Genomic DNA, 27,371 nt, shown 5'->3' on the forward strand with positions numbered 1-27,371 from the left:
AGGTCACATCTCCTCCAAGAAGCCTTCCCCGATTAAGTCCTCTCTTCCCCAGTTCCCTCTCCCTTCCGCGTCGCCTTTGCGCGTGCACCTGTGACCTTTAGGCGTTGGGTATTCGCCTCCACCTCACAGCACTTATGTACATCTCTTTAAGGATGTTATTTGTTCACATGAACGCCTGTCTCCCCCCCGAGACTGTAAACCCATCGCGGACGGGGGACGGGGCCGCCGACTCTGTCGTACTGTGCTCTCCCGGGCACTTAGTGCTCTGCACATAGTAAGCGCTCAGTAAGTAAATGCCATTGATGATGAAAGAGGTAAAACCGGGAGGAAGATCTTTTCTCTTCCGGTGTTACGATCTCCCACTGGACTGTGAGCTCCTCGAAGGCAAGGATCAAGTCTATGTTTTGTACTCGAGTCAGAGGTCATGGGTTCGACACCCGGCTCTGCCACTTGTCAGCTGTGTGACTGTGGGCAAGTCACTTCGCTTCTCTGTGCCTCAGTTCCCTCGTCTGTAAAATGGGGATTAACTGTGAGCCTCACGTGGGACGACCTGATTCCCCTGTATCTCCCCCAGCGCTTAGAACAGTGCTCTGCACACAGTAAGCGCTTAACAAATACCAACATTATTATTATTACTCTCCCAAGCGCTTAGTACAAGGCTCTGCACTCCATACGAGCACAGTAAATACCGTTGATTGATCGATTGAAATGAGATGGTGGTGAGAGTAGGAAAAGTTGGGACCTTTCTCTCCTCTGTGCCTGAGTTCTCTCTCCTCACCCTCTCTCTTCAGAAGACGGAAGCTCCCTGTGGGCAGGGATCCCGTCTTCTCCTTGCACTCTCCCAAACGTTCAGTACGGTGCTCTTCACACAGCTGGAGCTCAGGAAATCTCGTTGCTTGATTGGATTAATTGACCCGGAGCCTAAAAGAGTCCACCCGGTGCTTTTCATCTAGGACCGATTGCCTATGGGCTCGGGGAGTCCCCAGGGGCCTCGCTTTTCCCGAAGATGCGGAAAGGAAGGAAGAACTACCAGAGAATTTTCCTCTTGCCCAGCCTGTCAACAGATGTCTCTGAAAGGGAAGGTTTATGGGGGTCGCTCAACTGTGAACACCCAGTTACAAGTGAAGTCCAACTTCGAAAGCAATGGATGTTATTTACTGGGCAACTACGGCGTGCAGAAAAGTCGTGTTGAGCACTTTGGGAGAGTACCAGAGAGTTAGTAAAGACAATCCCGCCCTCAAGGAGCTTCCAATCTTGGCGGGAGAAAGGAGACAGTGGAAGATTGTACGGGGAAGAGGAAGAAATGGCTGAGCGTATAAGTTTCTGCTTGGCAAGCAGGATATGTACAGAACCTCTTCCTGGCCCGACACGCCCAGCTCCTCCCCGACCTGTGATTGTTTTCTTCGGAAAGGATACGTGTTTGAACCCTCTATTTAAATCCTCAGGGCGGATATACACCAGGCCAAATAACCTTCGTAGGATGCCAGTTGAGAAGTAGTCCTATAATGTCATTAGAATACCGACCCACGGAAAGCCCGGTGACGCTGTTGCGTCACCCGGCCGGAGCGCCCTGAAAAAATAGAAACCCAAGCTGAGACACTTGCTGAACTTCGCAGCAGCCTGTTTTTCCCACATAATAGCTGTGTTTCCTGGAGACGTCTTACTTTCCCACTGGATGACAGAAGTGCAATCGTTTCTTGGATATTTGGGGAGTGGAACGGGATCTGTTCCTGGAGCTGTGCGGGGAACGATGCGGACCCGTGGCCGTCCGGGGATGCTTCATTTTGCAGTGATCCTCAGCCCGCTCTTCCCACCTGAAGGAATGACTGGAAATTCGAATGATATTTAGGGAGCGTTGTTTATTGGCCTTTGGGAATTACCACCTTCAGGGAAATGCCAGCCAATCAGCACTATTCACTGAGGGTCCGCTGCGTGGAAGGCACTGTGCCCCGTGTTTAGGAGAGTACCATAAAGGAGACACGGTCCCTGCCCTCAAGGTGCTTAGGGTCCGAAAGCGTCAATTCTTCCAAAATGTTTACGTTGGCCGGGTGTCTGCGTTAGAGAATTAGGAGATTGTTTCTTCCAAGGTGGCGTGCCTGTCTGGTTAGCGAAATGGAGATTTGAGAAACGACTGTGTGCGTGGGCGCAGGATGGGTAAGGACAACACTAGTGTTGTTATTATTGATGATGTTATCGCATTTAAGTGCTTGCTATGCATCAAGCACTCTTCTGAGCTCTGGGGTTAATCAGGCTGGACACAGTCCCTGTCTCACATGGGGCTCGCGGTCTAAGTAGGCGGGAGAAGAGGTGCTGAATCCTCACTTTACAGGTGAGGAAACGGAGGCCCAGGGAGGCGAAGCGACTGCCCAAGGCCACACGGCAGGCAGGTGGCAGAGCCACGGGCCTGGGACTGACTCGGTAGGATCTGAGTTCTGATGCCGGCTCTTCCGCCTGCCTGCCGTGCGACCTCGGCCAAGTGGCTTTTCTTCTCTGTGCCTCGCTCTCCCCATCCCTAAAATGGGGATTAGAACCCGAGCCCCGCGTGGGACGTGGAACGTGTCCAAACTGATTATCTTGTATCTACCCCAGCGCTTAGTACAGTGCCTGGCACATGGGGAGAGCTTAACAAATGCCAGAAAACAGAAGCAGCTGTAATATTAAATTGAAGCCATTCCACTTGCATGCAAACAATGCTATCTATTTCGGGGGAAATAATTAGGTAAACCCTTAAAACCTATAAAGGCCCACTGCTCTCCCACGCTACAGCCTTCAAGAGTCTTTGGCGTTATATCCGGGCACTTGGCTTCACCTTGCAATCAGAACTCCATCTTCGACCGCTTTCACGTTATAACTTCTTAAAGCGAGGTCTGCGGAGGGCCGTTTTCACTAGTTGGATTCCGTTCAATTCCAAACCGCCTAATAGGCACAGAAATGGAGGCCGGTATTGGGCGGCGGGGAGCGGGGAAGCGGGGCGGGGGGGGCCCGAAGTTCCGCACAGTTTCAGAAACTTCTGCTCGGTCTGGAAACGGCCTTGGGTTGAACGGTTTCGCCATAAATGCTTCACCCGCAGTCGTCCAGACGTCAGCAGGTGATTAGATTTTGATGACATAATAAGAGGGGAAAGCTTATATGGTATCAATGAGCCACATTCCTCCACGTATCTGCAGAGGGGAAGACGGTGATTCAAGCTGACACGGTCCGTGAAATTCAAAGACTCCGTGTCTACGATTCAGCGTCTATAAGGGTATCGGGTGCCCCGATCTTAATATCATTTGCGAGCGGTCTCTCTTCAGTTCGGCTCTCTCCTCTCCATCCAGTCGGTTACTCAGAAGTATTTTTTTGAATGCCTCCAGCGTGCGGAGCGCCACACACCGGGTACGTGGGGGAGCGCCCTAGAGGAAGAAGATCTGTCCCCTGCCTGCCAGGAGCTCACAGTTTTACAGAAAAAGCAGGCCTAGCGGTCTTTTCTTCGGCGAGGGTCCCTCAACCTCTGTGACTCTTTGTATCCCCGGGGGTTTGCGTAGGAGGATACGAGCACAGTCCCTTGACTTGCCCGAGTTGTGAACAGCGTCTGCAGTTCTGTAGGGTTTCTGCATTACGGAGGTTTGCCGCGGGAATCGGTGGCGTCGGTTTGATCGGCCATCGCACAAAATCCCCCCCCCCCACCCCCCACCCAATGCGGAGGGGATCACCGACAGGGATGATAAATTAAGAAATACCGTAAAAATGATAAAGGAAACGGCTCCGGGTCCAAGAACCCGCGGGGGGGGAATTGATCCTAGTGGTAGCGATCAGCCCGGCAGTGCTCGTTGATTGATTCCGTCGCATTTATTGAGCGACGGTATAACAGCAGACACGGTCCTGCTCAGGCCGAGCTCCCGGTCTAGAGGGGGAGACTGACGTGACTTTACGTAAATGAATAAATAGGTGAGATAAGTCTTGGCTTTGCCGGTCGGGCACCCTCTTGGGCGTGGAATGCAACGAGCAAGTCAGCTGGCGGGAGTGCCCCACCTTTTTTCTTTACAAGGGCACTTAAGAGCTTACTGTGTGTTAAACACGGCTCTAAGCGCTGGGGTAGGTACAAGCTCATTAGGTGGGGCCCAGTCCCTGGCTGGTATGGGGCTCACAGTCGCGATGCGTGTGACGGAACGTGTGCACAGAAGCCCTTTGCGGCCGCATCCCTTCTTCCGAAGATTTCTCAAAGCTCCGTTGGAACTCTTCGCGTGCGGTGACGCCAACCACGGTGACGATGAAATTCTGCAGGTGAAGTAGCTGGGATTTTCAGCCTTCCCAACGTTTGTCTCTGCATCACCTGGGGAGCGGGCGCTTCGAAACCCCCGTTGCTGGCCAGAGCGGTGAGGTCCCCAGCCTCGGCCCAAGCTGCCGCGGGAAACCCGGCACCGCTTCCAAGGGAATGCAGTCCCGCCGAGGGCTGCCTCCAGGACAGCTGAGCCCCGAGACCGTGAAGGCGATGTCTCCGACCGACGTGCCGCTCGGTTTTCAAATCGATATAACGGGCCCCTCGGGACGAAGGCCCGGGCTTTCTTCGGTCATCCTGAAATGCACAAAAAAAATCAATGAAAGGGAAAGTGCGGGAGATGCGGCCCGGCCCGGCCCAATTGGCTCCGTGGTTTTAGAACCAACATCCCGTCGCCTCGGGGAAGATGCGTATCCGGACCGATCGATTCCGTGCACCAAGGGCAAGGACGCCACCGAGAAACGCCGGAGAAGCAGCGTGGCCCGGTCGAAAGAGCCCTGGCCCGGGAGCCGGTGGACCTGGGTCCTGAGCCCAGCTCTTTTCGGTGTCTTGCCGTGTGACCTCGGGCAAGTCGCTTGGCTTCTCTGGGCCTCAGTTTCCTCAACTTTAAAATGGGGATTAAATACCCAGACTGAGAGCCTGATGCGAGACAGGGACCGGGCCCGACCTAATTGACGTGAACCTACCCCATTGTTTAGATCAGAGGCTAATACGCAGTGAGCGCGTTTTAAAAAAAAAACCATGAAAAAAGAAACCAGAGGGGGCTTAATGATCTTCTGGCAGCTAGAACCTCGGAGGGCAGAAATCTGATTATTATTATCGTCATTATTATTATGGTATTTGTTGAGCGCCTACTATGTGCCAAGCACTGTTCTAAGCGGTGCGGTAGATACAAGACAGATTGGCCCACGTGGGGCTCACAGTCTTAATCCCCATCTTACAGATGAGGTGACTGAGGCCCAGAGAGGGGAAATGACTCACCTAGGGTCACACAACAGACGAGTGGCAGAGCTGGAATTAGAACCCATGACCTTTGACTGTCAGGCCCGTGCTCTATTCACTACAGTACAGGTTGAATTTCTGGATAGGAAGCCGTGCTTCAAAACATTGGCATCTGTTTAATAGTCTCATCGTCATCAGGGGTGTTTATTGAGCGCTTACTATGTGCAGGGCACTGTACTACGCACTTGGGAAGGCGAGTCTGTTATAGAATCGTGTTGTACTCTCCCAAGAGCTTAATACCCTGTTCTGCACACGGTAAGCGCTCAAGAAATGCGAGCGACGCTGAATGTAACCGAGTCGGCGGACTCGTTCCCTGCCCACAGTGAGCTTACAGTGGAGTGGGGGAGACGGACGTTAATGCAAGTCGTTCGTAAAATAGAATTTCGAGACCCGTACGTAAGTGCCGTGGGGTGAATATCAGATGCCCAGAGGGCAGGGATCCGGGAGTAGCCCAGAGCCAACGTGGCGACGTTATCCCAGGGTCAGCGGCGGAAGGAAGACGGGTCCGTGAAATGGGTTGCTGGTCACTCTGGGTTTCCCCGGCACTCGGGGCGTCCCGGGTAAACGGAAGCTTTCTATTTCTCCCACTTGACTCCCACTTCTTCTCTTCCGCACCTCTAGCCGGTCTGGTCGCGGCTACCGTTCACCGGGACATTTGCGCCTCTCCGTCTTCCCGTTGGCCGGTGAGCTCCCCTTGGCCAGCGAGCTCCCGTGCCCCGTTCTTCCTCTGAGATCCCTCCTCGCACCTAGTACGTCGTCCCGGCCGACCCTCGGCAGATTCCTTCGGCTGACTCCTGAAAACCGCCCTGCCCGCCTGGCCCCAGAATCCATGATTCACCCGGCCGACGTCCGCTTAACCCTCGCCTAGAGTTTGCTCGCGGTTTTGACCGGAAGCAGCGGAGAGGGTATTGAGTTGAGTTGATTTCCCTTAGAAAGGAAGGAGGCGTAAGGAAGATGATTCCTTCACTTCTTAAAGAATCAGATGAGTCGGGACCATGGGCGAGGGCGGTACAAAAGCAGTAACGGGACTCCTGGAGAAACCGCGGGGTGATGGGCCGTTTCTAGACATCCACCCTCTCCAGTAGGAATTAGGGTTCCTCGACTTCTTCCCCCTCCAACCTTCCCAACCTTTCCCTCCGCTAGCTCGTCATGGACCCGTCGCCCGTGAACGTATTCAAACTCTTCCGGTTCCGTCTCTGCCCGTGATTTGATATGACTTCTCAGACCGTTCCCTAATAAAATGGAATGTGGGGCGGAATAAATACACGGGCTTTCCCGAGTCACGTGCCTGCAACGTAGAGATGATTTTTCTCCTACCGCCAAAACCGCCATAAACACTCTGGAGGGTCTGTCTTTAGGTTTTGATTTGATTCGATTAAATGGGACTTGAAGGTTTGATTTTATTTTCCCGTTGCCCCCTGACCACGTATCTGATCCGCTATGGATATTTCACTTCCGTAGCAGTGACCTCATTTTAGCAAAATAATGGCATGTCGGTTCTCGTGACTCTCGTCTGTTTAGCAATCGGGAGGATATCGGGGTTAGAACTTGAATAATTCATGAAAGGCAAACGACTCTTCAGTGTCCCTTCTTTCCTGGAGAGGTCTATTATTGAAAACATACTTTACCCCGAGGGGAGACTGGGGGATTTTCAGCAGAGTGGCCTGGGGGAGGGGGCGGCCGGGGCAGGGAGGGGAGAGCAGGGTGTGTCCCGGACCGTGTGTTGAAAAGGTGAATTGTGATGTACGAGGGTCTAGACGTTTCCTCCCGTTGCTGTCAACAGGCCAGTTGGCCGAAATTCTTCCTCCCCTCCGGTGAATAGGAGGCATTGATTTTTTCCGCTCTCGTCGGCCAGAGCTTCCATCCCGTGCATCTCTCCCTCTGTCTCGTCTCCCACCCCGTAAGCCCCGAAGAGCGGACCGAGAGCCTTGTCGGGCGGCATGTTTCATGTCGGACGCCTCCGGGGCGAAGCCTGCGGCGGCTTCGCTGCGAGAAAGGTAGGGGTTCGGGGGCGGGGTGGTCGGGGGAGGGAGCGAGGCCAGGAGATCGGATGGCGGGCGCCCCAGGGTAGGTCGCCCGGTCCTGGGAGAGTGGCAGAGAGGAACGAAAAGTTTGGGAATGCGGAGGGGCCTGAATGCGCGACTCGGATGGACTCTCCCCCCGTCGGGATTCGAGAACCATCCCAACCCGGGGATTCACGATTCGGGAGGCACGGAAAGTGGCCGCTCGCCTCCCGGGGACCCTCCCGCCCCCCCCCCCCCCCGCCCCGAAGCAGATCCGTGCCCAGGTGATGGGAGAAGGTTCCGATTCCTCGGCTAAAGGTTTCCCCTCTTTCCTCCCCTCTGCCGTCCAGGCTCGGTTTCCCGTTGGTCCCCTCCGGAAATTCCGACTGGGATGAGGACAGCCCTCCGGCAAACACCCCGAACGTTGGGCCGTCCGAGCGGCGTTCTGTCGACGGCGTCCCGCTTGGATAAAAGAACGGTCCCGACCCAGAGCGGTTGTTTGCGCAGGGCCCGCTAGTTCTCCGTGTTGTGCTTACTCAGAGTCGGTGAAAAAGACAGTTAGGGGAAAAAAAAAAAAAAAAAAAAAGAGGCGTCGGCAAAGAAGATCTTATGGGTTATACTGAAACGGCAGAGCAGAATTCTGAAACCGGAGCCAGAGCTGAAATGTGATTCTTTTGTGCTCGTTGAGCTTCTCGTTTTCACCGCGCAGACGACCGCGTGAGGCCGAGGAAGGGGCACGGACCCGGGGGTCCGGGCAACCTCCTAGCCGCTCGGAAGGGGCACGTGAGGTGATTTCCCCGGGGGCTTTAAAAGCCCGGGGAGGACCCGGCCTTCCCGAAGCAGCGTGGAGGAGGGCTTGGAGTTTTCCCACTCGGAACAGCTGCCGTGCAGATCCCGGGTTCCGTTTCTGGGCTTGCCGTTCGCAAAGAGGCTTTTCTCTCACCCCGGCTGATTCGTTCATGCGATTCCCGGGCGCCGAGTCCCGGGGAGGATTTCGGGATGGACTGCCTGTGCATCGTCACCACCAAGGTAGGACGGGGAGCGGGATTGCGGGCACGGGCGGGGGCCCTTCTCGGTTCTCCCGCGCCGGGAACCGAGCGGACCGCACGGTGCCGTCGGTCCGACCGCGAGACGCGGCGAGATCCTTATCCTTGGGCCGGCGTCTCGTCCCCGTTCCCTTGACTTTCCGGGTCTCGCCCCAGTCAACTTCTCCAAGCGGTGTTATCGACGTCTCGGGGCGGGAAGGGGACGGGTCTCTATTTCAGAGCCGGCTTGGCACGTGCAGCTATTAATAGTTCAGTAGCGAAGCGCTCCCGGCCGGGAAGCGTCTCACACCGGGACGGTCTTGCGGAGGGTGTCGCGATTAGCATCTGGGACCCGAGCGGAGCGTTATGCGGGTCTCAGATTTTCAAAGAGGCCAATCGGATCTAGGGGGGCTCGACGTGTCGGTTCTGATTGGAGAATTCCGAGAGTCTGCATTTTGGTGACTCTTTGAGAAGACCGTTTCCCTTATACCTTCGGGCCAGCTGAAAGATTTGGGCCAAGTCGAACGCGAACACCTTCTTCCCCACATCAGTGGAGAGCGCCGCCGTCCTTTGGAAAAATTATTTTAGGGAAGGATGGCTCTGGGTGAATTTCTAGATCGGGAAGTATGGAAGAGGGAAGGGGACAACCAATCAGATGCCCAGTTTTCCAGTCTGGTTTTTTTTGGGGGGGGGGGGGGGCAGAAAGGTAGCAGAAACCAAATTTGAACCGACCTGTCTTTTAAACCTTCATCTCCCCCTTACAACCCGGTGTATCTTCTAATGCCGTTGCATGTACCTTCGTAGTAATAATAATGATAATCGCGGTATTTGTTTAGAGCAGTGCTTCGCACATAGTGAGCGCTCAACCAATAACATCATCATCCTCATTTGTTAAGCGTTATGGGCCCAGCTCTGTACTAAAGACCGGGGTAGACCCGAGATAATCAGATCCCCCAGGAGGCTCAGAGTCCAAGTAAGAGGGGAAACAGGTATCAAATCCCCGCTTTGTAGATGAGGGAACTGAGGCCCAGGGGAAGTGAAGTGACTTGCCCGAGGTCACACAGCAGAAAAGAAGAGGCGGAGCCGGGATTAGCTGTGGAGCGACCTGATGGAAAAGGCGATATTTCTTACTGGGTCGCGATCGGGAAGATACACGCCGTATCAGAGGTTCAATCAGTCAGTGGTCTTGAATGCTCACCACGTGCGCAGTGCCGTTCTAAGCATTTGGGAGGGCGGTCGTGGGTTCTAATCCCGGCCGCGCCGCTTGTCAGCCGTGTGACTTTGGACAAGTCACTTAACTTCTCTGCGCCTCGATTCCCTCGTCTGGAAAATGGGGATTAAGCCTGGGAGCCCCCCGTGGGAATGTGATTACCTCGCGTCTCCGCCAGCGCTCAGAACCATGCTCGGCACGTAGTGCTTAACGAACACCGTTGTTATCATTATTGTAACACGGGAGAATTAGCGGACACGTTCCCTGCCCGTAACGAGCGGAGCGTAGAGGAGCTTATAGTCTAGCGGTTCAGACAAAGTCCACGGAAGCCGATTCAACATCCCAGGTGGCTGCTTTCGGCCATTAGATACGACGGAACCGATAGCTTCCAAATCGGCTTCCGGCGGGCGCCGGCGGGGGGGGGGGGGTCAAGGGAGTCCTTTCTGGAGCCATCGGCGGAGACTCGCGCGACCTGAGCGGGATCTCTCAGTTCCACGAAGGAGACTATTCCCGGATAATCGCGCTACTCGCCTCCTTTGGCAGGCGCACGGCGGGCCTACTTTCCCTGAGTCAGGCTCTGAAGGCTAATGCACTTCTAATTTATGTTAATTGATCAGAGCTCAGTTTAGATCGGCTTTTTTTTTTTTTTAATCGGCCCCCGCCCATCCGGAATCGATCAGTTGTGCTGTCTGATTAATGGTAACAAAGTCATTAAAGCAACCGGGGCCGCTGAGTGAAGAAGGCAGGTCTTCTAATAGAAGCCAGGGAAAATCGATAGCCCCGTTGGGTTCTCTGCCTTCCGGAAACATCACCGCCACCCTCTTTCTCCTCCCCGAAGCGGCGGGTTGGTCTCAGCCGCGGCCGCGACGTACCCGACGTTCAGCCGACTGAAATCCGTCGAGACTTTCCAAAGGGAAGAACCTTAAGTTATCCAATGATTGCCCCACAGAATGCTCCCCGATGGTATTCGGGGACTTCATCCGGCCCGACTGGCCAGTCGAACGGTCAGTGGTACTGATTGAGCGCTCACTGTGTGCAGAGCACTGAACTAAGCACTTAAATCCTGATGCAGAGGCGATGGCATTTAGGGAACTCCCACTTGGTACGGTCCACCGTACCAAATGCCTGGAAAGTACCGAGGGGACGCATTCCTGGCCCACAAGGAGCCGATAACTGTTACCGTTCTAACTGCGGTATCCGTTAAATGCTTCCTCCGTACCAAGGTCCGGGCCCAACATTTGGGTAGATGGAAGATAATCGGGTCAGACACCTTCCCCGTCTCGCTTGGGGCTCCCCGTCTAAGTAGGTGGGAGAACAGGATCGAATCCCCGTTTTTATAGATGAGGAAACCGAAGCCCAGAGAGGCGCCGTGACTTGCCCGGGAACACACAGCGGTCACGTGGCAGAGCCGGGGTTAGAACCCGGGTCCTCTGACCCCCAGGCCCAGCGCTTTCCGCTAAGGCCCAGCCGCTTCTCTGCCCCCCCCCCCCCCAGAGAGCTGCCGCCAAAGAGCCCTAGTAGCTCGGGCTCGATCGATCGGTCAGTGGCCCCTGTCGTGTGCCGAGCGCCGTACTGAGCGCCGAGGAGGGTCCCGTAGACGGAGGCGATCCAGACCCTGCTCACGGAGATGCCCTAAGCCAGTGACGGAGGTGGATACGCTCAGGGTCATCAGTGAGAGCTTGCGGAGGAGAGGAAGAGGCGCTTAACTAGAGCTGGGGAACGCCCCAAATTCAAGAGGATGTCGTGGGCGGGGTGGCCCGGGTGCCCTCTGCCCCCGCCGGCCCGTCCGGTGGCCGTCGTCCACATCCCGCCGACCAGCAGGGCCCGGCCCGGAGGTGACCCCGCTGCCTGGTCTGGAACGTGCGCCAGCCCCGGGAGGCCGTTTTATTCCACACCGCCTGGCCGTTCATCTGGTTTTCAGCCGGTCCGGCCCCCGCCCGGCCTCTATGTGACACCGGACGCCTTTACCTCCATCTTCCCCTCTGGGCCACTCGGCCTCCCTCCCGCCGACGAGTCCCGTGGCTCGGGGGCGGCGCCCGGGCTCGCCCTGGAAGGGGAGGACTCCGCTCTACAGCGGGGTCGGGGGGGGCCGGGGGGCCCGTGGCGGAGCCTTCGGGGACCCCGGTAGGTTCTGGGAGTCTCCGCCCCGCTCCTTCCCACGTGGATCCCTCCGGCGCCGTCGCTGGCGTTCAGTTACGTAGGGAACGTTCCGCCCCGGGGCCTGCGGGGGCTCGGATCTCCGCGGCCCCTCCGGCCCCCCCCCCCGGAATGGGCTGCTACCCTAGGCGGGGGAGTCATATCCTGTCTTTATTCCGCGATTCTTAATATGAGATGTTTTGAGAACGACAGCCGGGAGAGATTTTGACAAGTGGTGAGCTGTCACTGAATAACGGGACTATAAAAATAGACGTTAGGGAAACAAAAGAACCAGCTTCTGTCTTAAAAAAAAAAAAAAAAAAAAAAATTAAAAGGATAGCCCCGGATGAAGATGACCGAAGTATAATTGGTCGGAAGGGGAACTCCTCCGACGAATTAAACGTACTGGGATTTGGGTCGTCTACCCCGCGGCCCCACCGCCTCTAAATATTTAAGTCACGGTATCTCGGCTACCAGACTGGGCCGGGTCTGGAGCAGCAGGAGTGGGCTACCTCCGGGCCTAGCCCGACCTGACCTAGTTAGGGCATTAAGGGCTCACCCTGTGCCCAGCGCCGTGCTAACTTCCGAGGTAGTCACGGAGCAGCGGGGCCAGAGAGCCCCTGACCCAGATGGGGCTCCCGACCCGAGGGCGAGGGAAAGCGTGTATCTTGGACCCTTTTGTGGATGGGAAAAGCGGGGCACGGAGAGGTTAGGTGACCTGCCCGAGGTCACCCAGCACTACTTAGATCAGAGGCCGGGTCTCCCGACCCTGCCCGCCGCCACCCGAAGTGAACGGTCCTCTCCCACGCCACCCCCGGGCTAAAAGCGACTCCCTCCGGCCGTGGGGTCGGCCGAGGCCCGGAGGCGAGGGAGCGGGCTCGGCGGGCTGTGCGGCCTTCGGCCTCCTCCTTCCAGAGTCCCGGTTTAGGAATCCGTTCCCGGGGCTCCTGGAGCAGAAGGCCGATCCCGGCTGTGCGGCCGGCGGGGGTCCCGGCTGATCCCGGTCGGCCGGGTCGGGGGTTCCAGGCTCCTGTCCCCAGCTTAGAGGGGAGGGTGGGTCCCCGACGGGATGGCCCCGGGGGAGCGGGGAGCCACGGCAACCCGAGTGTCTTGTCTCTCTCTCTCCCTCTGTCTCCCTCTCCCTCCCTCTCCCTCCCTCTCCCTCCCCTAGAGAAAGACTGTCCTATTTGTCTTTCTGTCTCTCTTTCTCTCCCCGTCTCTCTCTCTCTTCCCCAGTAGACTGATCTGTATATCTGTCCTTCTCTAGTGCCTCTCTCCTTCCTCTCTCCCCGACTTTTCTCTCACTTCCCCAGAAGGTGGTTGACCTCTGTGTTTGCCTGTCTACCTGTCTCTCTCTCTCTCTCTCTCTCTCTCTCTCGCCCCCTCTTTCTACCCGTTCCCTAAAAAGAAGCCGACCCAGGGAGGCTGGCGGGATGCCTGGGATTCGGGAAAATATCAAACTGCTTTTCCAGGGGTTTTCCTCCATGATTTCCCTGCAAGTATTGGATCCTTTAGCTCAGATTCATAGAAGGAGCAGAATGTTAGTAGTATTATCGTAAGTACGGTGCTCGGAGAAGCAGCGTGGCTCAGCGGAAAGAGCCCGGGCTTGGGCGTCAGAGGTCATGGGTTCTAATCCGACTCCACCGCTTGTCAGCTGTGTGACCTCGGGCAAGTCGCTTCACTTCTCTGTGCCTCAGTCCCCTCATCTGTAAAACGGGGATGAAGACATGGGACGTCCTGATTACCCTCTATCTACCCCAGCGCTTAGAACGGTGCTTGGCACGTAGTGAGTGCTTAACAAATGCCAACGTCGTTATCATCTGTTGTGGTTACTACTGTTATCTGTCCCAAGTGTCGCGACGGTCGGCACCCAGAGAAGGGGCAGGGGTTGGAGACCCCTACGTGCATCAGAGCCCTGGCTAGCAGTAATCGGAATAACGATGGATTGTCACCGTGAGGCAGCAGGATGGGCGATGCTGGCACCGATGCTGCCCCTGCAGAGCTCATTCTTTAAGGAAATACGCTTTCACTCTCCGTTCCTGTCAATCTTTCATCTCTTCCCAGCAGTGAGTTCACTCCAAAGTTCTCCGAGGAAATAGGATAAAGCGTGAAAACCTAAAAGCCGTTTTCACTGGAGCGGACGAGCGTGCATTAGAGACGGTGTGTTTTAGTATAAAAACTCGAGGCGTTGGTTTTCGCTCCGTTTTTAAATGCTTTAAGAACGTGCGGTCATGAAAAGTGGTTGAAGCAGAATGTAAGGGGCTGTAGATTTGGCGTCGGAATCAGGAAGATCATCTCCTCGGTCCAAAACACAGTTCGTCGGATGACTCATTCCGATCTTCATCGGTGAGGACATCTGTAGTAAATACTGTCTTTTCCTCAAAACACACAAATACAAACGTCGTTAGTCATGGTATCCCTTTTTGAGGCCTCTGGGAAGGGAGGGAGGAAGGGGGAAGGAGAGAGAGGGAGACACCAAGGCTCCCAGATCCCGGCGGCTTTAGGGAGAATCAAGGGCCGATTGAGAGGGGAAAACTCCGCAGCCCTCCGCGTTGGAACAGACGGCGGAACTCTCGGCTGAGGTCAAATTCGGCTTTCAGTTCTATTGATTGCCAACTTGGAATTCTTGAACCGGGCCTCAGAGCCGGGACCTAGGGACCTTGAACTATCCAATGTCATCTTGCCTGAGAGAAGCGGCGCGGCTCCGTGGGAAGAGCCCGGGCTTCGGAGTCGGAGGTCGTGAGTTCGAATCCCAGCTCTGCCACTCGTCGGCTGTGTGACTGTGGGCGAGTCACTTCACTTCTCGGTGCCTCGGTCACCTCATCTGTAAAATGGGGATGAAGACCGTGAGCCCCACGTGGGACATCCCGATTCCCCTGCGTCTACCCCAGCGCTTAGAACGGTGCTCGGCACATAGTGAGCGCTTAACAGATACCAACATTATCATCATTATTGTTATTATCTTGTCAAGTAGCTCCTGTTGGGCCGGGCACTGTGCTCCCACCTGGGAGAGTTCTGGGCCTGGGACCGGTGGCCTCTGGGATTTAACGGAAATCGATTGATTTCCCTCTCTGGCCGCTCTCTCCGTTCCCTCTCCCGGTTTAATTTTGCTGTTTTAATAATGGTAATGATGATAATAACTGTGTTGTTTTTTAAGTGCTTCCTATGCGCCAGGCACTGTACTGCGCACCGGGATAGATATAATCACATTGGATTGGACACGGTACCTGTCCCACAGGGGGCTCACAGTCTTAATCCCCATTCTACAGATGCGGTGACCGAGGTGCAGAGAAGTTAGGTGACTCGCCCAAAGTCACGCAGCAGACAAGGGGGAGGGTCTGGGATTAGAATCCAGGGCCTTCGGACTCCCGGGCCGGGCTCCGTCCGCTAGGTCACGCGGCTTCTCACTCGGGCCGGTGGCTGTAGGCAGCGGGAAAGGATTCCGGGCCTGCTCAGCTGCGGGGACTCGAGGTTTTGGAAACATTTCCTTCCATCTGCCTCGCTGTAATTTCTTTTAGTGCCTCTTCTCCCCGACAGATTGTAAACTCTTGGAGAACAGGGATCGGGTCAGCTACTTCGCTGTAGTCTCCCAAGGGCTTAATGAGGTGCTCCGCACACCCGAGGCCCTCGGTAAATAATTTTGATTCGAGGAAGTGGAGTAACTTCCTCAGGGCGCGCATGAGAAGGCTCTCTGAGGAGGTTCTCAGAACGTAGGTAGTTTCCGAGCCCGGGGCCGGGTGGACCCCCGGCCTACCTCCATCACGCCAATCGATGGTATTTATTGAGCGCTTATGTGCGGGGAACCGTAGTAAGTGCTTGGGAGAGGACGGTACCGACAGAATTAGCAGACGCGTTCCCCGCTCGTGACGAGTTGGCCGTCCGGAGTCACCGCCGTCCCCTCCCAAGCTCCCGTCGGCACGGGTGCCGATTCCAAGCCGCGGGGGCCACATCCGGGCCGGGCCGGGGCCGGGCCGGCCGATAGCCGGTTCCAGTGTGAGACTGGACCGGTGGCCGTCCCGTCGCCGGGATCGGGGGGGGGGGGGTGGGGTCCAGACTGGGGGACGGGGAAACTGGGGAAGATGCTGCAGTTCATCCTCCACCGATCGAACGCGGGTCGGTCCGTCGGGAGGGCAAGGGACGAGGAGCAGAAACGCCCGACGCGGAAGAGGCCGGCTGCCGCCGGGTCAGCTCACACACGCTCGGGCGGAGCGCGAGCCCGGGGAATTAGACGCTCGCTTCCACACGTGCTGGTTAAACACCCAGGCGTCATTCTCCGTGGGAGACGTTCAGGGTAACGGGAGAATTGATTTCGCGCCCATTTCAGACTTCCACCGCAGGCCGGGACCCGGACTGCCCCCCGGCGGACGGGGTCGCCCGACGGCCAGTCGCGGGAAAGGCTTCTTCTGACACCCTTGGGTCCGAGGAACGTCCATCTGCTGCTGTGGCGGCTCCGGTATTCAGAAGCGGGATTTCGATTTCAATTTCAAGAGGCTCGGAAAGAGATTTTCAGCGCATGGTTTTAATTGCCTAAATGGGAAGGACGGCGTCTCCTGGTGGGAGGAGCGTGAGCTGGGAGTCAAGGGACCTGGGCTCTGGTCGCGGCTCCGCCTCTGGCCGGCTGGGTGACCTTGGGCAAGGCACTCGACTTCTCCGGGCCTCGGTTTCCCCTTTCGTAAAAGGGGCGGAAGATACCTCACCCTCCCTGTCTCTTAGACCGAGAGCCCCACGTGGGACGAGGACAGCGTCCGACCTATCTTGTAACCCCCCCGGGCCTTAGCGAGAGCTAAAAACTTAATAAGTATGCCACGCCCGTAAAAACCGTCCTTGTGCAAAAGCACATCATGAAAATGAGGGAAAAGTCTTCTGAAGAGGCCTCAGCGGAACCTTCCGCGTACAAACACCGAGCCACCGGCGGACTGGAGTTGTCTTTTCTGTTACTGTTGTCCAATTAGACAGAGAATTACAGTTACATAATAAGGACGCAGAGCGCTGTTACACATTATCGTAAAATAGTTTTGTAGCCTAACAGCGGTCCCGGAGGACCTTGGACAAAAGCGAATTAGAGCGATTTTGACTACGCCTCCTAGATTATTGAAGAACCCCGCGTCGGAGTCCGTACCCGCGTTTCTTACGAGGGTGGGGGAGGAGCAAGCCGAGTCAAAGTCACTTCCGGAGGATTCCGGAAAGAGCACAGGCCTGGGAGTCGGGGGACCTGAGTTCTAATCTCAGCTCTGCCACTTGCCGGCCGTGTGGTCTGGAGTAAGTCACTCAACCGCTCCGTGCCTCAGTTTCCTGGTCTGTAAAATGGGGATTGATACCCGCTCTCTGTCCTCAGACTGACAACTCCATGCGGGACCAGGGACTGTGTCAGTTTGGATTCGATTACACCTACCCTAGTGTTCAGCACAGTGGTTGGCACACGGTAAGCGCCCGACAAGTACGATTATTAAAACTAGCTGCTGTAGAGGCTCCTGGGGATGAACGCTCCCTACCGGAAGAGCACCTGCGCGCCCCGGAACCGGGCAGCGTTTCCTCGGATATCCCATTCAGAATTTCCTGGCGTCTTTTTATATTCCGCACCAACCTTCCCTTGCATGAATCATACCACTCGTCTCCCAACCCAGCCGGGGCGGACTGGTGCAGACCGGCAGATGCCACTTAACAAAGCATCCGATGATTAACAAGTGCCCTCCCTTGCCTCACACCTGGTTCCCGGTCCATCTCGCCGTCCTGAGGCAGATGATGTGATTTTTCCGGAGGAGCTCTGATTAGGAAGGCCCCGGGAGAGGGGAGAGGGCCCTAGAACGTCGGTCCACCGCCTTTCGACGCAACCAGCCCGAGCAGGGATTTACCAAGGCGGACCCCTCTCGGTCGGGGCCCCGGCCTGGGCATTTTAAGGGGCAGGGGCGTCTTGCCGGGCGCTGGAAATGGAATGGAGTATACGTGTCGCGAAGCGTGGCTTAAACCGAGCGTGGGTCTCCTTCCCGCTTATCGGTTGCCCGCCCCGACGAGGCCCCCAGAGATCCCTTGCCCGGTTCACGTTTCTCTCCCGGAAATGCGTATCCTTAGGTGTCGGGAAGTTGGAGGCAGTTGAGCGAGGAGGACGCGTTTTTGTTTCCCAGGATTAAGCTTGGCTAATGTTGAAACTGCTCCTCACCGCTCCTGCCTTTTTGAGTCAGAGCCTTCGAAAGGGCAGATTGATAGCCTCACAGGTGGATGTCACGGGACGACCGTGCGTGCGTGCGTGCGTGCGTTTTCAGAACCCTTTGGAGCAAACCTATGAGGGCCGCAGACGTAATGGGTTGTAATTATATCTTGTCAAAAGCTCAACTTTTTCTTCCCTTATTCTTTAGAAATATGGTAATTGTCCCCTTTTGCATGTGGTTAATTATAAATTCCAGGAAGAATTAAGTCTGCTAAATCTCTCCCCCTTTTTTTTTTTCCTTGGGTCTCGGTCTCTGTGGCAGCAGCAGGAGTAGAGTTACTTTGATCTTAGTTCCTGAGTGGCATTTCGTTTCTTCCAGAGGTTGACCTGGTTCGGCGGGACTGAAATTTTGGGTGGCTTGCGTTAGCTCTGATTTGCCGATGGCAGAGATGGGTCTTTGTCGGGGTGGTTTCCACCGCGGTAACGCTTGTGCTGATGAATGGGCGAAAAGTTCCAGGTGCTAATGAGAAAATGTTCACCCGCTGTGGAATGAGATGATGTGAGTATTTTTAGTGGCAAAGAGCAGGCCGACGTATCACATCGTATCCGGTAGCATCACTCTGCCGCGCCCTCCGTCCGCGTAACCGTGAGGGGAGAGAGAACTTGGTGGCGGGAAGCAGGCAAAACCTTCAACGTTTCCCCAATTGTCTTCAGCCTCCCCCAGGTTTTCAAGGGAAATTTGGGGGGTTACCTGAGCACAGGTGCCCTCCTTAGGTGCCATCTTAGCTGGGAGGGTTTTCAGGGGACCTTTTGCCCCAGTTGTTAGTACAGCGCCTAGCATGAGGTAAGAGCTTAACAAGTCCCAGAAAAACAGAAACGGAAAACCCCCAACGAGTTGGGAGAGACAGACAAAAATATATGCGGATGGAATAATCGGGGAATTGAGGTACAGTTGACTAGCATATTGCGCTCAGGGTGGCTATAAATAAGCGCTATAAATAAGCGGAGTTCGCAGGTGGTTTTGTATGACTCGGGGGCGGGGGGGGGGGGGGGGGGCTGGGAACCGGATTGGAGAAGTTTTTTGGGCGGAGGTGGGATTTTTAGGAGGGCTGTAGTCTGTCAGATTAGGGGAGGGAGTTCCAGGCAGGGGTTGAGAGCGTGGGCCGGGATCAAAGGCAGGAGAGACGAGAGCTGGCTACCGGTGGAAGGTGAGCGTGAGAGGAGTGAAGAGAAGCACTTGCAAACCTGACACGGTCCAGACGGTATCGATCACATCGGATATTTTGGTCTCCGACAGCAATGATCCGCAAACCCACCGCGGTGCTCGAGAAACTAGCCTCCCGGCTTCCCTCCCGTTCCCCGACAACAATATCTCTCTTTTACTGGGAAACTCGAGGGCCTCGCCGTCAACCGGCCATTTGAGCATCCCCCCTTGGAGAATGATTTTAACGATGTTGTCCATTTGAAGAACGTCGCCCCGTCAAGCTGGGCCTCTCCTCCCCGTAAACTGAAAACTATAAACCGGGACTCAGGATTCAGGATGGTTCTAGGTTGTGAACGAGCACCGCTGAGGAGTGAATTTTTTTTTTTGGAGCGCGGGCCCGTAGTGCACACGCGAGAGTCCACGTCGCTGCGGAATCGATCCCCTGGTCCTGCTGGGATCCTGATTGATGGATGGATGGATGGCTGGATTGGTCCTCACAGGATTGAGGAGCGAGGACGGGATGAAAGTCCAATGCTTTAAACATCAGAAAGCCAGCAGCCAGGAGTCGGGAAGAGCAACGTGGTCAAGCCACCAGAGAAGCAGAGGGGCCTAAAGAAGCAGCGAGGCCTCGTGGGTAGAGCACAGGAGTCAGAAGGACCCGGGTCCTAATCCCGGCTCCGCCCCCTCACCTGCTGTGTGTCCTCGGGCAAGCCGCTTCACTTCTCTGGGCCCTCATCTCCAAAACGGGGATTCAGATCGTGAGCCCCAGGTGGGACACGGACTGCGTCCGACCTGATCGGTTTGTAACTATCCCAGCAGTTAGTAGAGTACCCGCCGTTTAGTATGCGCGCTTAATGAATACCATAAAAAAAGCCGACCAAAAAAAAGCCACCTAGCCTTGGGGAAGAGCCAAAACCATCCCCCCCGTCTTTCTCCCGCCGCGCCTCCCGAGATCAGGGGCCCCCCGAGGGACGGGATCTGGGTGTGACTCCCACCTGTGGGCACACGGTAAGCGCTTGATAAATATGCCGCGGATGGATCGATCGACAAATACTCTTTCTACCAACCCTTCCCGAGGGTGTGCTCCCGGGCCTTGCGAGACGAAACCGCTATTTTGGCTCTATCAAGTGTTTTCTGTTCCCGGAGCACAGACCCTCCAAGGCCTTCAGAAGGCTTGGAAGGCATTGTCCCCCTCCTCGGCGCTTTGCGCAGCTGCCTGGTTGAGCTCCACGGAAGACGGAGGCAGCAGAAAAACCAAGGGTTACCCATGGAAAAACCGGGGCCGATGACCTTCCCCGGGCGGGGGACTCCAAGCAAGCGAATCTCTCGTTCAGTAGAGCGGATTTGTATTTGTGTTTGAGTGGCGCCGAGCCTTTCCTTAATTGCCTTCCATTCATCTGGCTTAAGCTGTCACTTGAGGGAAAAATGCCACCTTACATCGTGTGCATCTTGACGGACCCTATCCTAGGACATAACGATCCAAGCCTCTCTCGGGGAAGCGGACCATATTTTGATTGGGGCGTGAATTTCCACGAAGGACCGGGCCTGGCGCCCGGACCTGGCAGCTTCCGATTGGCATCTTGAATTTGTGCTGGGCTTTTCTTTTCCAGAGGGCTGCATTCAGTAGAGTGCGTGACACCCGACGGGCGCTCAATAGATAGCACGACTAGTACTCACGTCATTTTTGTCCTCGCCAGAATCGGGGAGGGGCTAGTGAGGTCCCGGGAGTCAGTCAGTCGTATTTATTGAGCGCTTACCGAGCACTGGGGAGAGTTGAATGCAGAATATAACAGACGCATTCGCACCCACAGTGAGCTTACGGTTTAGAGGGAAGAAAAGCGACCTGCCTTTGGTCGGCCCGTGATAAATACCGTTTCGACGTCTGGGAGGGGTGAGCGGTGGGGTCTGGATGGGGACTGGCAGGACCTCCGGTCTCCTCCGCGATCGTAGGGATCGTTACAGCGGAAGGCCGTGCTGAGGGCTCATTTGCTGAAGCGGCATGGCTCGGTGGACAGAGCACCAGCCTGGGGAGTCAGAAGGACCTGGATTCTAATCCTGGCTCCGCCACACGTCTGCTGGGTGACGTCGGGCGAGTTACTTCACTTCTCCGTGCCTCAGTTACCTCCTCCGTAAAATGGGGATAAGAGTGTGAGCCCCCCGTGGGACGGGGACTGCGTCCAACCCGATCAACTTGCGTCTGCCACAGAGCTGAGAATGGTGTTTGGCACATAATAAGCACTTAAGAAGCATCATTATCGTCTGAAGTTAAGCCCCGACCGGCCACGGTCGTCTCGGACGGCCTCGAAAAGCGGGCCGAGAATCATCTCCCGTCAAAGCCAACCGTTTACGGGTGTTTTAAATCTAGATCGCTGGATGTGAATACCGTGGGAGGGTAAAGGCCAGGGTCCCGACTCATAGTGGGCAAAGACCCCCCCCCCCCGCCCGTCTGAAATTTCCCTCCGAAGGGACGGTCCGGCCGGGCAAACCCGTCGGTGATAGAGGCCGCTGTTGAAAGGGCGGTGGCCTGTGTCGAGGGGACGGTCGTTTTGATTTGCGCTTTTTTTTCTCTCTGCAGCAACACCAAGGCAAATGCCCGGCCCCGAACTGTGCCCTAGAAGGACCCACCTGGATGCCCATCCACCACTGTCCCGTAAGTTGGAGACCCTCGAGACGAGCCGCCCCGAGCGGGCGGCGTCGGCGGGGGGGGGGGGGGGGGGGGGGGGGGGTCGGATCGGTGTGTCGGTTAAGGTTTGTTGAATGAAAGCAGCTCTCTGGAGGAGAGAAGGGTCGGCTCTTCAGAAGGCTCCCCGCCGTCAAACCTTGTCTGGAAGGGAAAACCCCCGGCCGTGGGGAGGCGGGTGGATCGATCCAATCCGTGCGGATTATCGATCGGTTGGTTTCGGGCGGGCAGCGGGGTTTGAGCGGGAGGCGGGAAGGTCCCACCCCGGTTGTTTGTTCGTGTCCGCCCCGTGGGGCCAAGTTTCCGGATTTGCACTTTCCAAGCCCTTGCTGAAGGCGTGACCGTTTACGGTCCCAGGCTGCTGGGGTACGTGCTTCGGCCTGAGCCGCTTTTGGAGCGGATAGGTTCCTTCGACCGGATCGTTATCTCCCCTCCTAATGGGAAGCTTGCACCGAGCGGGAGGGAGGCACTTAGGTTGAACAGGGCCTCACGGGTGGAACCGGCAATAGGTCATGAGCAACCCACCCGTCGGCCCCGGGCCTTGACCGTTCCACCCTCCAAGGCAGAGGAGTCTCTCGCCGTGACTCCGGTCACGGCTCTGGGCCCGACCGGGAAGAAGGCTCGCCGGCCGCTGGGCCCCTCCCCTTGGAGAGATGGGATCCTTGCTCCCGGGAAGCGGGTGAACTCCGCTCTTACCCGCCCGATGACGCCGACGTCACCTGCGGACTATTAAATCATCTGGGTGGGGGTCGGGCCGGAAGCCTCTTAGCCCTGAGGCCCGAGAGAGAAATCTGGAAGATGCCCCGTTCTGTCTTTTGCTCGACATCGGGAGGGTCCGGCCTCGGGAAGTTGCCAACGCTGGCCCTAAATGCTCAGTAAGGGTGGCGGGCAGCGCGAATCCTGGTCCCCAGGTTTGGTCCCCCCTGCTTCCTCCTGGGCTGCCCGCTAGACAATCCTGCCACTCTTCTGATGGCCCACGGAGATCAGCCTGAAATGGCCCTCCTGTCGACCCTTAAGCCGTTTGACTATTTTTTGCGGGGGGGGGGGGGGGGGTTCATTCTCTTTCTGATTAAGGCGGGGGGCGGGGGGCGGTGACAATCTGCGTAGCCACAGCCTCGTAAGTATCTCAGACCCATCTGTTAGTAGATTGGGGGAGCGCTGGAGAATGAGACTTTGGGGCCCGGCTCCTCAATATCTACTCGTATGACTTGGAAAAAAGGCCACTTCTCCCAAGCATCGCGAGACGGATCCAGGTATCTGTGTCGACTAGTAGGCTGGTGGAACGTTGACTTTCACCCCTCCACTAGTGAACGCTCTCAGCAAGGATTACTCTGCCGCTTTCGCCGGTGGACGTGGGCTGTAAAGGTCCACAGAGAGGTGCGACCGTTTTCCCCGTCGTCCACGGACCTCCGGATCCGGGGAAAACCGTGGGGTACTGGGATAGGGTCTTGAAACTGGGGGTCCTGCGAAGGAGGAGCTCAGTACGTAGTCCTCGACGGTATGAGCCTGTACTCTGTTCTGGATGGTGGAAAGGGGTGGAGCAGTTATTGAGCCCGACCGCAGCGTTAGGAAGGACAGCCCCTCCGCGGCTGTGGGACGGAGAGGATAATGATAATGATAATGGCGCTGGCATTTGCCGAGCGCTTACTATATGCAGAGCACCGTTCTAAGCGCTGGGGGAGATACGGCCTAATCAGGTTGTCCCACGTGGGGCTCGCAGTCCTCATCCCCATTTTACAGTTGAGGTGACTGAGCCGCAGAAAAGCGAAGCGACTCGCCCGCAGTCACCCAGCCGACGGGTGGCGGAGCCGGGATTCGAACCCCTGACCTCCGACTCCCAAGCCCGGGCTCCTTCCACCGAGCCGCGCCGCTTCTCTGGCTCGGTGGAGGAGACTCGGTAGGCTGGAACCAGGCTGGGGGCGGACCCGGGCGAGGGACAGAACCGGTCCTCTGACTCTGTCTCGGACTCATGTAGCCGACGACTGAAAGGAGCCTCACGCCGGGAATGATGATCACGATGATGATAATGGCTATTTAAGAGCCTATCTTGCGTCGGGCACTGCGCTAAGCGCTGGGGAAAATACAAGCCGATCAGGTCGGACACCGTTCCCGTCCCACGCAGTCTAAGGGGGAAGGGGAACGGGGGTCGAATCTCCCTTCCGCAGACGAGGAGGCCCCGAGAAGTTAAGTGAGGTGCTCAAGGCCACGCGGCAGGCAAGCGGCCAGGTCCTCTCCGGCTTGCGAGGGGTTTTGAGGAAGCGAACTGGGTTTTCCATTTTGGGAAGTTTTCCCCAGAGCCCGGCACGTGCCCCTCTTCAGACTTTGCTACGACACAAAACCTGAGAGCTTTCTTCTCCCCGGGTTCCTAGGATCCGGCCCCGGGACTAGTGCCCCGCCTCCGACTCATCTGACTCTCTCCTCCTCTCGATTCCCCGACAGCGGCGCGGTAGTACGAATGATCCTTTTCATCTACAGAGCCCCTCGCGTCCACAGAGCCGGAGGCGTCGAGTCGATCGGCTCCGCTTCTCCGGCTCTGGTCCGGGAGATGGAGGCGGCCGCTCCTCCGTCTTCCAGGTAGGTAAACCGAGCCCCCGAGAGGCCGAGTGAATCTGGCTGCCGCATCCGTCGAGGGGCAGAGGGGATCCCACCACGGGGGTCCCCCTCCCCATCCGCCGGTGGCCTGGGTGACCGTGCCGGTCGGGGTCTTGGGGATGACCCCGGCTGGCCGTCCAGCGCCGAGGGCCGTTGTCGGGGGGACGGCGGGGGTCCCCGGTGCCGCGCCCGGAATTAGGGTCCCGGGCGGATCGAAGCGTTAGGGCCGCCGAGGGGGTGGGCGGGATCACTCGACTTTTGTACCCTGCTCCGTGGCCGTCTTCTCTTTCTCCCCTTCTACCCGTAAATCCTTCGGGGTCTCGACTACACCCCCTAAGCTCATCGTGGGCAGGGAACGCATCCGTTCTGTTGCTGTATTCTGCCGAGAGTTTAGTACAGTGCTCTGCACCCGGTAAGCGCTCAAACACGACGGACCCACTGACCATCTGTCTCTCTGGCCGGATCCTAAACTCCTCCGGGGCAGGGCCCGGGTCTTCGAAGTGGACTGTATTTTCCGGGCTGTCAGTTCCGCGCTCGATGCACGCTGCGGGTACGCGGCCCGTACTATCGATTAATCGATGGATCTGGGTGCCCCCGCGGGAGTCTCCTCGTGGCACCTTTCGACGCGGCGGCGGCGAGGATGGGCGCTGGCAGCGGGTGGGATTTTCCCGGTTTAGACCAGGCCGGCGTGGGAGGGGCTGGAGGAGGAGGCGGGTACTGTCTTGAATACCCTCTCTCCCCCTCCCCCGGGCCCTTCTGTCGAGCTGTGGGAGGACCGTCTCTATCCGTTACCGATTTGTCCATTCCAAGCGCTTAGTACAGTGCTCTGCCCATAGTGAGCGCTCAGTAAATACTATCGAATGAATGAATGAACGAATGAGGGAGTGAGGTTTGAAGGCGGCAAGAAGGGAACTCTCGATAATAATGATGATGAGGTTGGTATTTGTTAAGCGCTTACTATGTGCAGAGCACTGGGGTAGGCACAGGGGAATCAGGTCGTCCCACGTGGGGCTCACAGTCTTCATCCCCATTTTACAGATGAGGGAACCGAGGCACCGAGAAGTGAAGGGACTCGCCCACAGTCACCCGGCTGCCAAGTGGCCGAGCCGGGATTCGAACCCACGACCTCTGACTCCAAAGCCCGTGCTCTTTCCACTGAGCCACGCTGCTTCTAAATCTGTCGGGACGCTGGTATCGCTCGATCCCCGGAGTCCTAAACCCACCCCTTGAAACGGTCGCCCACGTCACTCGCCTCTCCCCCTGGCTGCTTGTGTTTCATTCCTTCATGTATGTATTTTTACGGTATTTAAGGGCTTGCCGTGTGCCGGGCGCTGTACTGAGCACTGGGGTACCTCCCAATTAATCGGGTCTCACGTTGGCTCCGCGGTCCTAATCCCCATTTTGCAGATGAGGACACCGAAGCCCAGAGAAGTGAGGCTCCCCCCCCCCGCCACTAACCTTGGGGAAACTGGCTAATTGGGCTCTTGATTAAAAAGCCGTAGCCTATCTTGGTGCACCTGGTCCAAGAAGAGAAGTGTTCAAATCAGGGCAGTTAATCACAACACCAGAAAAATTATTTTTAACGTTCTGATGTTAATCGACCACTTGAAAGATACGTCCATTTCATACTTCCGTTTGCCCCGTCTGACTCCATAATGGTCACCGACCTGCTCGGATACCCTTCTCCTTAAACGATTCGCCAGACTCGACTGGAATCCCAAATAGCCGAAAATACGGTAGAGCTCAGTAGTGAACGCGGTTCTCGGTTGCAGAGAGTTCCCAGCTACGTACAAGGTAGAGAGCCAGACGAGTCTCTCTGCGAGCAATTTGCATGCTAATGAATAAACATTAGTTACTTTATTTTATAGATCGGTAATTAAATTGCCAAGCCATTTTAACAACTGTTAAATAATTATAAGTAAATCTAAACACTCCCCAGTAAACCCGTGCAAATTCTTCTTTGAATTCCCTTCTTTTCATTTTTGGGTTTAAAATAACGTTTTGGACGCAACGAGACCCCCCCTGTTCGGGCCTGGGTAATCTCAGTTTCCGAAAGCCGTTCGCCTGGCGATTGGCTGTTTTTTAGCCTTTCGGCATTTTTCAGAACAGAGCCAGTGATTATCTTCGCCGACAGTGCGACCGGATTGGGGAACGGTAATAATGCGGCTCGTTTTCCCGGCTGCGTTTTGTGCCCAGATTATAATTAAACTTTAACTTGAGAACACAGCAGCCATTGATTTTTCGGATCTATTTCCACCCACAGCTGATTGGGTACGGGATCGGGAGGCCAATTATCTGGTTTTCAGCTGGTCATCGCCCCTGTCCCCCTTTCCCTAGCGCAACGCAGCCCACGCGCTCGGCTCCTCTAATGCCAACCTCCTCGCTGGACCCGGACCTCCTCTGTCTCGCCGCCGACCTCTCGCCCGCATCCTGCCTCCGGCCTGGAACGCCTTCCCTCCTCCTATCCGACGGTGACACTCCCCCTCTTCAGAATCTTAGTGAAGACACATCTCCTCCCCCAGAGGCCTTCCCCGAGTCCTCTTTTCCTTTCCTTCCGCTCCCTTCTGCATCTCCCTGACTTGCTCCCTTCATTCGTCCCCCCAGCTCCGCGCCCCGCTGCACTGTTTGTTTATATCGTCTGTCTCCCCCTCTGGACTGTCAGCTCGCTGAGGGCAGGGAATTCATTCATTCAATAGTATTTATGGACCGCTTACTGTGTGCGGAGCCCTGTACTAGGCGCTTGGAATGGACAGGTCGGTAACAGACAGAGACGGTCCCTGCCCTCCGACGGGCCGACGGTCTAATCCGGGGGGAGACGGACGGACGCGGGCGATAGCGATAAATAGAATCGGGGAATGTGTCTCTTATATCGTTCTCCTCTCCCGAGGGTTTAGACTGCACGCGGTGGGCGCTCGGCAAATACGACTGGTTTGGGCGTGGCACGGGGACGCCTCCTTCTCCACTGGCATCTAGATTTCCAGCCCCCGGCCTTCCCCCCGGCCCCGTCGGCTCCTGCTCCCGAGCCCGGCGGCTTGGAAGTGGGGCCCCGGGAGGGGGATCGCCACGGGTGAAGGTCGGTGGTGGGTGAATTTGAGATAATTCGGCGAAACGGCACC

At 56.5% G+C, this 27,371-nt stretch overlaps 1 protein-coding gene across 10 annotated transcripts in view; it reads left to right on the forward strand.

Moving 5' to 3' along the window:
• Window positions 1-27,371, forward strand: part of DLG2 (discs large MAGUK scaffold protein 2) — a 603,132-nt gene that overhangs the window by 77,276 nt on the left and 498,485 nt on the right. For 9 of the 10 annotated variants that reach the window (XR_005661215.1, XM_039914987.1, XM_039914985.1 and 6 more), the window contains one exon: window positions 21,559-21,633. Coding sequence is in view for 9 of the 10 variants with exons in the window: in XM_039914987.1 (XP_039770921.1) it covers window positions 21,559-21,633 (75 nt within the window). In the remaining variant the exon portion in view is untranslated. Of the gene's footprint in view, window positions 1-8,114; window positions 8,293-21,558; window positions 21,634-27,371 lie in introns of those variants that run through there. The other variant, XM_029047962.2, reaches the window with a different exon arrangement.

Source organism: Ornithorhynchus anatinus, chromosome 20 (genome assembly GCF_004115215.2).
Source record: "Ornithorhynchus anatinus isolate Pmale09 chromosome 20, mOrnAna1.pri.v4, whole genome shotgun sequence".
NCBI classification, from domain to species: Eukaryota; Metazoa; Chordata; class Mammalia; order Monotremata; family Ornithorhynchidae; genus Ornithorhynchus; species Ornithorhynchus anatinus.